The following is a 13,283-nucleotide window of genomic DNA, read 5'->3' as shown; positions in this document are numbered from 1 at the left end:
GGCACAAAAATCTAACTGGAGTCTGGAGGAGGGTCATAGGGGGAGGAGCCAGTGCACACCACCTGATCGGAAAAGCTTTACTTTTGTGCCCTGTCTCCTGCGGAGCCGCTATTCCCCATGGTCCTTTCAGGAACCCCAGCATCCACTAGGACGATAGAGAAACTACAGGTAGTTTTTTCAGACCCCACATAATACCCCTTTTTGTGGTACTTGCAGTATCAGAGATATGCAAAGCCTCCTTCATTGCCGTGATCATATAACGTGTGGCCCTACTGGAAAATACGTTTGTTTCTTCACCGTCGACACTAGATTCGGTGTCCGTGTCTGGGTCTGTGTCGACCGACTGAGGTAAAGGGCGTTTTACAGCCCCTGACGGTGTCTGAGACGCCTGGACAGGTACTAACTGGTTTGCCGGCCGTCTCATGTCGTCAACTGATTTTTGTAACGTGCTGACATTATCACGTAATTCCATAAACAAAGCCATCCATTCCGGTGTCGACTCCCTAGGGGGTGACATCACCATTACCGGCAATTGCTCCGCCTCCACACCAACATCGTCCTCATACATGTCGACACACACGTACCGACACACAGCAGACACACAGGGAATGCTCTTATCGAAGACAGGACCCCACTAGCCCTTTGGGGAGACAGAGGGAGAGTTTGCCAGCACACACCCAAGCGCTATAAATATATAGGAACAACCCTACAGAAGTGTTGTTTCCTTTATAGCAGCTTAATATATCAATATCGCCAAAAAAGTGCCCCCCCTCTCTGTTTTTTTACCCTGTTTCTGTAGTGCAGTGCAGGGGAGAGTCCTGGGAGCCTTCGTCGCAGCGGAGCTGTGCAGGAAAATGGCGCTGTGTGCTGAGGAGATAGGCCCGCCCCCTATTTCGGCGGGCTCTTCTCCCGGTGTTTGTGAGACCTGGCAGGGGTTAAATACATCCATATAGCCCCAGGGGCTATATGTGATGTATTTTTAGCCAGAACAAGGTATTATCATTGCTGCCCAGGGCGCCCCCCCCCAGCGCCCTGCACCCTCAGTGACCGCTGGTGTGAAGTGTGCTGACAACAATGGCGCACAGCTGCAGTGCTGTGCGCTACCTCATGAAGACTGAAAAGTCTTCTGCCGCCGGTTTCTGGACCTCTTCACTTTTCGGCATCTGCAAGGGGGTCGGCGGCGCGGCTCCGGGACCGGACTCCATGGCTGGGCCTGTGTTCGATCCCTCTGGAGCTAATGGTGTCCAGTAGCCTAAGAAGCCAATCCATCCTGCACGCAGGTGAGTTCACTTCTTCTCCCCTAAGTCCCTCGTTGCAGTGAGCCTGTTGCCAGCAGGACTCACTGAAAATAAAAAACCTAATAACTTTTTCTAAGCAGCTCTTTAGGAGAGCCACCTAGATTGCACCCTGCTCGGACGGGCACAAAAACCTAACTGAGGCTTGGAGGAGGGTCATAGGGGGAGGAGCCAGTGCACACCACCTAGTCCTAAAGCTTTTATTTTTGTGCCCTGTCTCCTGCGGAGCCGCTAATCCCCATGGTCCTGACGGAGTCCCAGCATCCACTAGGACGTCAGAGAAATATAGTATTCATGTTACCGTGCATATAAGAACAGTACATATTATAGAATAGTACAGACTCATTTATTTAAGATATATATCATGGGTCTTCAACCTGCGGCCCCCCAGCTGCTGTGGGACTACACATCCCAGCATGCCCTGCCCCAGTTTTAGCATGTCTTAATAGCAAAACTGTGGCAGGGCACGCTGGGATGTATAGTTCCACAGCAGCTGGAGGGCCACAGGTTGAAGACCCATGATACAGGTTGAGTATCCCTTATCCAAAATGCTTGGGACCAGAGGTATTTTGGATATCGGATTTTTCCGTAGTTTGGAATAATTAGATACCATAATGAGATATCATGGCGATGGGACCCAAGTCTAAGCACAGAATGTATTTATGTTACATATACACCTTATACACACAGCCTGAAGGTCATTTTAGCCAATATTTTTTATAACTTTGTGCATTAAACAAAGCGTGTGTACATTCACACAATTCATTTATGTTTCATATACACCTTATACACACAGCCTGAAGGTCATTTAATACAATATTTTTAATAACTTTGTGTATTAAACAAAGTATGTGTACATTGAGCCATCAGAAAACAAAGGTTTCACTATCTCACTCTCACTCAAAAAAGTCCGTATTTCGGAATATTCCGTATTTCGGAATATTTGGATATGGAATACTCAACCTGTATATACATACATATACTTGTGTTTATACTGTTAGGTTGACTATGATCTCTGCAGTTTTTCACATTCGGAGGTATAACTAAGAGCAGGCAAACTGTGACTGACACTTTGGTAAACTTACTTTGCAGAAATGCATTGTCTGGACTGGTAGTTTCATACTCAGGGGCGTCCCACAGGAAGTTAGAGAGCTGAGACTGCAGTCACTTGAGCTGTTGTAATATAACTGACTCCCTTCCCCCGCTATATTACAGCAGCTCAAGTGACTGCAATCTCAGCTCTCTAACTTCCTTACAACCTGTGTCCATACACTGCCCTGAAGCCGGTAGCAGAGATTTAGGTGTGTAATGGTCTAGGAAATAATGGCATATTAACACCTGAGGCTCCCCAAGTGCATTGTTCTCCCCACCACCACCCTTCAGTGCCCACCTGTACTTTCTGTCCATTGCGCCAATTTCTGTGTGATATTTTCGGAAGATGGTGCATCACATACCCTGCGCCCACTATAGATAAGCCACAACTGGGAACATCATACTTTACTGTTCAAGTGCAGTAGAATTGAAGTTCACCAATAAGCAATGTACTTTAGATTGATAGTTCATATAGAAATTCAGTAATTTGGGGGGTTTAGTGCTCATTTAGGTAGGGTCTATGAATAAAATACTTTCAGAGGTGGTGCTCTTTTCTTACGAAAGCTAAAACATGTTGTTTAGCTGTAACAAGGTACATATTAGGAACGATGAAATTGAGCTTTTATACATGTCTGTTCCCCATGCAAGTTTAACGAAAACAGTGGAATATATATCGTTTTGTCACCTTTGAAAATAAAACATTACGTCGAGCCAAGCGCCCAGTAGAGGGGAAGGCTGCTTATTACTGCAGCATACTAGCGTCTAGCATCATAAGTCTCATTAGCATGAATGATCCGAAAGGTTCTGCTTCTTGTCTGCTGCAAAAGTTCCACACTTCATTTCCTAGGAACTATTAGCATGTAATAACAAAGCAGCACTACCGGGGTCTGTCCCCATTACAGCAGCGGCTGTGGAGAACGCGATTTATAAAGCATGAACAAGGTGCTTTTTCCTGCAGTGAGGAAGTGAAATGTTTTATGCTGTCAAAATACAAAGTGCGGAACCCTCCCAGCCCCCTCCCCACAGAACAACATTCCGGCCATACGGGAGAGGACTCCAGGAGGCTGATTAGTGGCGGCTTCTAGCAGGTGAGCAGAAAGTGAGAGGTGATAACTCACATGGATGACGTCCGCAGGGCCGTAAAATGTTCTGGGAGCATGACAGTAATTCCTTGTGCTACTGAATGAGCAACAGACCCCAAACACGCAACCAATGAGCAGAACAGGAAATGACTACCATAAATCCGGCCTCTCACCTGATATTGTTAGCAGTGACACCTGGCGCCCCCCTGAAATGAATAAAAACGGCTGAACCAGAGCCAAGGACTCAGCTAAGTACAGGAGTTCAGATGATGCCAACAGCTACAGAGTGCATTTACGTCTACTGGAGGCACCTTGTAGCCAGAATAGGTATCGCTGACATTGACAACGTCCATTAGTCCCTACCAAAGGGTTCTAGACAAAGCCTTCAGTATTCAGTGCACAGCTACCACCAACAGGCCAGGCTTTTGGAGAATTCCTAAGTGTGCCAGGTGGATTAATCCAGGGTGGTAGTTATTTCGCAAGAAACCCTTGAGAGAGATCCTACAGAAATGGCCTATTCGAGGACCCTCAAAGACAAGTCCACCCTATATAGGTACCAAACCCCATGTAACGTATGCTGTGGACCCCTGACGCCTCTTTCACGGGCGCCTATGTCAGAGGACCATTGAAACTCTGCAGGCCATGATGTGTGGAGAGCACAGCCTGGTGGCACATGACAAGATCTTATGCGTTTCAGCATTTTCCCACCGTTAATGGGCATTCAGCCCTTTTGATACTTGTTGAAGGGAGTTTTATTTTTTTAAATATATTTTATGTGGACATCACCGTTGGGCACCAGATATGAGCAACCCTGATCTACACTTTTGACATCCTTTTGTGGACAAGTCATGACTGTCCTTCCCTGCACACAACCTACGTCAGCGAGTCCAATGCCAGTCACGGTTGTACCACTAATGTTGCCACATCTACAAGCAGCGTGGTCACACAAGTAATATGTTGGGTAGAACAATCAGATAATACGTGGCGTACCTCACGCCAATTCTTTCACGTTCCTCAGAGCGGTGGTCAGTTGCGGCCGGTTCACAATGTCACACTAACACGTACTAGACTCTGCATTTACATGGGTGGGGAACACTCTAACAAATCTGTAATATACAAACATTTACTACTAGCTGCGGACATGATGGAATACGTTCAATGTAAAGGTTCTAGGTATGTCTTACATTATGAACACTGATAATGTTAAACCCCCGTTTATAGAACAAGGGGATATATGAATCCCTGGCGCTGGTGTTTCTCTATGAACAAGTGCCCAGAACTGTACTATAATCAAACGACTAACCATCAACATAAGTCACATCAGATGTCCCCGGTTTGGCTTCGCGGTGTTGGCCTTCGGCGACTTTCACAGCAACCGCTCTGCAGATGGCTCCCAGTTTCCTGTCCAGGGAACGGACCCCGGCTTCGCGTGTGTACCTACCGGGAAACAGCGGCAGCATTTGGATCAGTATTAGACTTATGGAAGCCTTCCCTACATATTCTAGATCTCTGACGTGCAGATCCAAGGACATTAATAGCACAGCCTGGTCGCTGTAAGACGAAGGGAGCACCGTGCTTCAAACACAAATCACTAATTACCCTAATGACCTACAGAACACCTGATATTCTGCCGTGCATTTCATAATCAAACATCAGAACTGCCGTAACTGCATATAACAGGATTCATTACTTCCGGAACAGCTGCAGATTCTTACGGAAATACGGTTCCCAATTATTCGCATCAGCACAGATTTTACATACAGCAAATGATCATTATACGCATGACCTGCTTGTATGGGGGTTTTGTCGTGATCTGGGGGCCCCTTCATTTACAATGAACATCTATTAACAAGTCAGGTGGAAGGAAAAGAGGCAATTTAAAAGACAGAGGTCTATACGGGACAGATAGCATACTGCAAATGTGTACAGTAGTATGGTACAGCTATATATACTAGAAGACAAATACTATAACAGCGGTTCTCAACTCCAGCCCCTCAAGTGCCACCTACAGGTCATGTTTTCTGGATCTCTTTAATCAAGCACAGGTGAGTTAATCTATTTTGCTGGGTCAATAATTATCCCACCTGCTTTGCAGAAATCCTGTAAACATGACCTGTTTGAGCTACTTGAGGGTTGAGGTTGGGTCAAAATAATTGGGAGCTACAGTGACTCCATTGGTCATGCCTTACAGAGCGGTGTCATGCAAGAGAGAAGTTAGCTGCGGACGGGCTGGCACACATCAGATGAAACACCTGACACGATCATCGCACCATCAGTCCCAATAAGAGAATATATCGGTGCTACAGCGCACACTCACCTGGTGATTATGTCCTGCGTAGTTTCCAGTGGAATCTGGATCTGCTGAGGGGTCAGGCCATGCTGCGACAGCTGTTTAGCAATGAGATGCCTATGAGCGATCTCAATCTTCTCCTCCTGGCTGTATCCTGTAAAGAGCCCAGGGACAATCATGTTAGAGGTCACAGTGTACTATGGAGACAGGACGGAGGTAATGTCTTGTGAACGGCTGCAGGATTCCCAGGAACCGGCGATAACTTTTAATGTGCCTACTAGATGGATAAAGTGCGCTGGAAAGTCATTGTACTGGACTCATCCCCTTACCTGGAACCTCGAGAACCTCCATACGATCTAGGAGAGCGGCTGGAATAGAGGCTGTTGTGTTGGCAGTGGCAATGAACAGGACCTGGGAAAGGTCAAAGGCCACATTCAGATAGTGGTCTGTGAAGCTGTGGTTCTGCTCTGGGTCCAGCACCTGCACAAGAGACACACAGTGCAATCAGCAGCTAATAATAATACTAATAGCCAATAATTACCGGTCTGATCATTGTCTCGGCTCAGACTGGATCATAAAAGACATAATAAACCAACAAACAGGGTCCAAAATACACCCCCCTATTCAATTAGCTTCACCAATAATATAATAACTGGTGCAGGTCACCCATAACAATTGGTGCAGGCCACATACAACAACTGGTGCAGGCACCATATAATGGGATGCGGTCAACATCCCTCTGGACGGGATCCCGGCGGTCGAAATACCGACGCCGGAATCCCGACCGCCACAATCCCGACATATTCTCCCTCCGTGGGTGTCCACGACACCCATAGAGGGAGAATATAATAGTGTGCCAAGCGTAGCGAGGCACCGTGCCCGCAAGGGGCTGCGTTCCGCTGGCCACCCCTGTCGGGATTGTGTGGTCGGGATTCCGGAGTCGGGATTTCGACCACCGGGATCCCGTCCAGCGGGATTACGTACTGATCCCCATATAATAACTGGTGCAGGTCCCATATAATAAATGGCGCAGGTCACATATATTAATTGGCATATGTCTCATATACTCACTGGCACAGGTCATACATAATAATTGGTGTAGGACCCATATAATAACTAGTGCAGGCCCAATATAATAAATGGTGTAGGACCATTATATAATAACTGGTGAAGGCCCCCATATACTAACTGATGCAGGCCGCCTACAATAATTGGCGCAGGCCCCATATTATAACTGGTGCAGGATTACTGTAGTTCCAAAATTATCAATTATAGTGATAGACCCAAGATGGCACTCAGATTGTCCCACAGGACGAGTCTTAACCCAAACCAGGAAAAGGAAAAAAACAGTACATACTATATTTAGGGGAGAGCAATATTCAGACTATAAAACTAACATCACTGAGGCATGAGGAACTTTGTGGGTCATATTGTAGCTCACCCTCACCTCCTAATAACCACAGTATACATAACTATTGACACAGCTATATAGTTGGGGTAATGTCCTCCTTTGGTTACACCTAATAAATAGTTAACACAACAGCAGAGGACTCTGGGTAATGTCCTGCCTTACCACGTGATCATTTGAGGATACCGCACCACCCCTACTGACATGGATTCTGGGTAATTTTCTGCATTACCCCATAATCACACAGTATATAGAGATTAGCAACAGTAGTCTACTGTGGAACTACATGTTCCAGCATGCCCCAGCTGTCAGTTCCACGCAGGAAAGGAGATTTCTGTATAGGACTCAGTGGGTAGGGGTTCAGCCTGGGACCGTGCAGCAGGTGGCACAGATTTAGTCTGGAATTTGCACAGACATTACTGTGGACCACCATGGGCGTAGATTGGGGGGGACTCTATTCTAGGACACGGATTCCTGAGAGTCAGACCGGCCCACACCTTGGAAAGGAAAGTAACTGAGAGATTGCCAACGTGCTGCACAAAATAGGAGACAAAAAATATGGAGGAAGCCCAACTGCTGCCTGATAGTCTAAAACCAAATTCACTGAGGAAAACAACGAGGCCCCAGACCACAACCTATGCAGGGCACAGGGATTCAATCAAGGAGCATGGGGAAAGGGGGGTGAGTCACACAACTCAATGTCTGCATCCCCCTAATGCAGACGTACGGTTCCAAATTAGCTGGAGATCCACGGATACAGATCTCCTACAACTACCAGTGATTCGGTGCAATACCAGAGCATTCGCTTATTTGTTTTAGGACTCTGTACTTGGCCAGTGATTATCATTTTGCAGCTCAGATGTCTATTGCATGTATTAGAATAATGAAGAATGATCCCCAGCCAGGAGACAGACACATCAAGCCAGGAGAGTTTTAGCTGGACGCTGAATGGCATTGCATTGTGCAGGGCAGAGAAACCATGGGAAGCGCAAGACAACGAGGCGATAGCAGACAAGGGTGGAATGTGGGGAGATGTTTCGGCTGTTCTCTCCAGACAAGTCGCAGGCCGCAACACCAATCTTACATCATTTCAGCAATTCAATTAGACGCTGCGTGGGAAGGGAAGCCAATTCCAAAAATAGCAGTACAAGCTACGTCTGTTCCACACACACACACACACACACACACTTCTTCCCTGAGGACATACAGGCAGACAGACAGAAATGCAAGATGTGTCATGTATGTATGTATTATATATATAATAATAATAATAATAATAATTTTATTTATATAGCGCTCTTTCTCCAACAGGACTCAGCCTAATTCAGGTTGGATCGCAATACGTGATCCAACCGCAAAAAGTGCAAAGAGGTCGCATACGCAGGGCCCTTCCTGCACATGCGCCCGCATTTTCTGTGGGTGCTCCGCAGAGAATGCGATCGCCTCTGCCTGTAAATAAGGCAGAGGTCTTCGCAGGGGGGGTGCTTAACACCAGGTTTCCAAGACGTAGCATTGCTGCTGAGGCGGCAACGGAGAAACGGTGGCCGTGATGGGGGGCCGGCTGCGTGACGTCACACGCAGCCACGGCTATCTGAAAAATGGCGGCGGGGCCTCCTGCGGACGCAGCCAGGCTGTGCCGGCAAGAGGCTACCTAATTTTTAGGGATCACACTGAAATTGCGGTCGCACCGCAATTACAGAGTGGTCAAAGGAAGGGGGGCGGCTGACAGTATGCTGGGCGGCCCCCAGCATGCGATCCAAAGCAGAGCAAATTCTGCTAATTAGAAGTATTTGCAATCCTTACTGAATCAGGCCCTATATCCACATATAAACATTTTGTTTTTGTTAGAAGCCATATAACCTACTAGTAAGTGGGTGAAAACCTGCATACTCACAGTGAGAACATACAAACTGCACACATATCAGCCATGACCTACCTGCAATAGCATAGTAGCAGTATTTTAAATAAGCTTTATACACTGCAACAAACAAGTCCGAGCCGGGGGCCGTGCGCGTGTATAAAATAACGTTACTTCATTTTCCAAATCAATCATCTTCATTGCACATTGGGTGTGTAAGGAGCAATTAGTAAGAAAGGGTCGCTGTACAGAGGGGTATGGGTCGACAAACATTAGGTCGACATGCACCAGGTCGACAGGGTGTCTAGGTCGACTTGTGCAAGGTCAAAAGGTCGACACGGGTTTGTCAACTTTTTTTGGTGTCGGTTTCTTCGTAGAGTAACGGGGAACCCCAATTAGTGCACCGCGTTCACTCGCCATGCTTCGGGCAAGGACTACCGTTCCCATTAGTAGTCCACGTGGATCGTAAAGTATGAAAAACACAAAAAAATGAAAGAAATCGTGAAAAACTCATGTCGACCTTTTGATCTGTCGACCTTGCACATGTCGACCTAATGAACCTGTCTACCTAGACACCCTGTCGACCTAGTGCAGGTCGACCCTTAGTGGTCAACCCAATGCTTGTCGACCTAACGACTGCAACCCGTACAGAGCAGGGGGTGGCAGGACCCTCATACAGCCACCGTGATCTTGGGGAGTGTCACTATCTGCCATGCGTGACAGTGCACAGCTAAAACTCCAACAGAGGAAAAGGGGCACAAACACATGAAATATCGGGTCTGCCGTACAGCGGCTGAAGCCTGTGCATGGAGAGCGCAGTGGAGACGGATTAGGCCAAAGTCCCTCTCTGGCAGAAAATGAATGCACTGCAGTCACCGGCTAAGAGCTCGCCTGTGCACAGAAAGCGCACTGTAATAAAGCCGTATAGTCTGTATAATAAACACTTTCTTCTCAAAGTATTATCAAAGGTCATCTATAATTAGAACAAATGGAGCCCTGTTGTTAAGTAACGACTGGAAACAGGAAGGAATTTTCTATTTTCCTTAATGACTTTGAGGACGGGAAACTTTGGAGTTCGGACATTCCGACGACAAGGACAGGTCATACGATATCCCCGTCTCAACGTAGGCTCCATTTCCAGCCGCACAATGGGAAATATGAACTGGGACGCAGCAATAGTCTTACTGGTGCCGAGGCCTCAGAGGGCAGGTGAAAGCACTAGGTCACATTAATAATGACAAAGTATGTTTATTACTCAGCTCCATACTGCACATGCTCTGTGTGGATGGGTGGAGTCATTCACAGGGGTGGGGCCAGTGATGTCACAGAAATGTAATGTACCGAAATCTAAAATTTTGACTTGTATGAGACCCCATCGAGAAATGGGCCTAAATGTAACAGTCAGCAAACGGTGTGATGGTTAGCGTTACTGCCTCACAGCACTGAGGTCATGGATTTGATTCCCACCATGGCCCTAACTGTGTGGAGTTTGTATATTCTCCCTGTGCTTGCGTGGGTTTTCTCTAGGTACTCCAGTTTCCTCCCACACTCCCAAATAACGAGATTTATGGTAATAACTTACCGTTGTTAAATCTCTTTCTGCAAGGTACACTGGGCTCCACGGGGAATGACATTGGGGTGTAGAGTAGGATCTTGATCCGAGGCACCAACAGGCTAAAGCTTTAGACTGTCCCAGGATGCACTGCGGGGCCTCCTCTATATAACCCCACCTCCAGGCACTGTGAGCTCAGTTTTAGTTAACCAGTCCAATGCAGAAGCAGGTAAAAGAGAAGGTAAATGTTAGTCACATAGAACAACTTCTCACGACAGGAGAAGGGACGAACGGCTAATGCCATACAAACCCAAAGAAGCTAAATGCGTCAGGGTGGGCGTCCTGTGGAAACCAGTGTACCTCACAGAAAGAGATTTAACCATGGTAAGTTTACCATAAATCTCCTTTTCTGCAGCGGGGTACACTGTGTTCAACAGGGAAAACATTGGGGATGTCCTTAGCGGGTATGAGAACCCGGCATCCAAAGGAAGCATCCTGGGAGGCGGAAGTATCAAAGGCATAGAACCTAATGAACGTGTTCACTGAGGACCACGTAGCCGCCTTGCACTATTGTTCTGCGGATGCGCCAAAGCGGGCCGCCCAAGAAGGGCCAACAGACTAAGTAGAATGGGCCTTAATAGCAGCAGGAGCCGGGAGCCCAGCCTGCGCATAAGCTTGTGCAATCACCATTCTAATCCATCTGGCCAAGGTTTTCTTATTCGCAGGCCAGCCACGTTTGTGAAAACCACAAAGTACAAAAAAGGTATCTGACCTCCTGATAGAGGCAGTCCTCTCCACATAAACACACAGAGCCCTTACCACATCCAAAGACCGCTCTTTGGAGGACAAGTCAGAAGAGATGAAGGCTGGAACCACAATCTCTTGGTTAATATGAAAAGATGACACCACCTTAGGCAAATAACCGGGACGAGTTCGGAGAACTGCACGGTCACGATGAAATATTAAAAAGGGTGGATGACAGGACAAAGCGCCCAAGTCCGATACCCTTCTGGCAGAGGCAATAGCCAATAAGAAAAGGACCTTAGCCGTAAGCCATTTAAGGTCCACTGACTCAACAGGTTCAAATGGAGACTTCTGCAGGGCATTCAGGACAACAGACAGATCCCATGGAGCCACAGGAGGGACATAGGGAGGCTGAACCAGCAGTACGCCCTGAGTGAAAGTATGAACGTCAGGAATAGATGCAATTTTTCTCTGAAACCGCACCGACAAGGCAGATATGTGAACCTTGAGGGAGGTCAGACGAAGTCCTAAATCCATGCCTTGTTGCAAAAAAGCCAAAAGTCTGGAAGTGCTAAACTTGTAAGCATTGTAATTCTTAGTAGCACACCAGGTGAAGTAAGAATTACAGACCCTATAATAAATCCGTGCAGAAGCCGGTTTGCGGGCCTTTAGCATAGTTTGGATAACCGCCTCGGAGAATCCTTTGGCCCTCAGGAGTGAAGCTTCAAGAGCCACGCCGTCAAAACCAGTTTGGCCAGGTCCGGGTAAACACAAGGGCCCTGAACGAGGAGGTCTGGGCATTGAAGTAGAAAAGGACGCTCTAGCGATAGACCATGCAGGTCTGAGAACCAATGCCGTCTGGGCCACGCTGGAGCGACTAGAAGTAGTATCCCTTCTTCTTGCTTGAACTTCCGTAGTACTCTGGGCAGGAGTGACACTGGAGGGAACACGTAGGGCAGCCAAAAGTTTAATGGAATTGCCAGTGCGTCCACGAACGCTGGTTCTTGATCCGAAGACTGGAACATTGTGATTGTGTCAAGACACCATCAGGTCTACATCTGGTAGGCTCCACTTGTCCACTAGGAGTTGAAATACTTCTGGATGAAGACTCCACTCTCTGGCGTGCACGTCCTGATGACTGAGAAAGTCTGCTTCCCAGTTGAGGACCCCCAAAATGAACACTGACGATATTGCTGGCAGATGGCGTTCCGCCCAACAAATGATTTTTGACACTTCCATCATTGCCATGCGGTTTCGAGTGCTATCTTGATGATTTATGTAAGCCACCATGGTGGCATTGTCTGATTGTACTTGAACAGGCCTGTTCCGTATCAAAAGCAGGGCAAGAGTCAAAGCATTGAACACTGCCCGCAATTCCAGAATGTTTATTGGAAGGAGAGCTTCCTCCCTGGTCCACCGACCCTGGAGAGAGTGTTGCTCCAGCACCGTGCCCCAACCCCTCAGACTGGCGTTCATAGTCAGGAGGACCCAGTTGAGAATCCAGAAGGGACGGCCCCTGCTCAACTGCTGCTCCTGTAGCCGCCAGGTCAGTGACAGACGAACCTCCGGAGTCAAGGAGATCATTTGGGACCTGATCCGATGAGGAAGGCCATCCCACATGGAAAGGATTAACCTCTGTAGAGGGCGGGAATGAGCTTACTCTACCATGTCGAACGCCAACACCATGAGGCCTAGTACTTGCATCGCCGAGTGTATCGACACTATTGGGCGAGAGAGGAAGCAACTTATCCTGTCCTGAAGTTCCAGGACTGTCTCTGGAGACAGAAACAGTCTTTGACTCTGTGTGTCCAGCAGTGCCCCCAGGTGCACCATGCTCCGAGCAGGGACCAGCGAGGACTTCTTCCAGTGGACAAACCACCTGTGGGTTTGTATGAAGTTTACCGTCAGTTGTAGATGACTGAGGAGGACATCTTGGGAGTTCGCCAGGATCAGCAAGTCGTC

General features: G+C 47.6%; 1 protein-coding gene across 1 annotated transcript in view; it reads right to left on the bottom strand.

Annotated features, from left to right (window-relative positions):
• The window catches only part of LONP2 (lon peptidase 2, peroxisomal), a 167,940-nt gene that overhangs the window by 72,142 nt on the left and 82,515 nt on the right, over nucleotides 1–13,283 (bottom strand). Inside the window, exons 9-11 of the mRNA XM_063945578.1 lie at nucleotides 6,089–6,239; nucleotides 5,787–5,913; nucleotides 4,773–4,906 (exon numbers count right to left, since the gene is read on the bottom strand). Coding sequence (XP_063801648.1) covers nucleotides 4,773–4,906; nucleotides 5,787–5,913; nucleotides 6,089–6,239 — 412 coding nt within the window. The remainder of the gene's footprint in view (nucleotides 1–4,772; nucleotides 4,907–5,786; nucleotides 5,914–6,088; nucleotides 6,240–13,283) is intronic.

Source organism: Pseudophryne corroboree, chromosome 11 (assembly GCF_028390025.1).
Source record: "Pseudophryne corroboree isolate aPseCor3 chromosome 11, aPseCor3.hap2, whole genome shotgun sequence".
Classification (NCBI taxonomy): domain Eukaryota; kingdom Metazoa; phylum Chordata; class Amphibia; order Anura; family Myobatrachidae; genus Pseudophryne; species Pseudophryne corroboree.
This window is presented reverse-complemented; position numbering and strand designations above follow the sequence as displayed.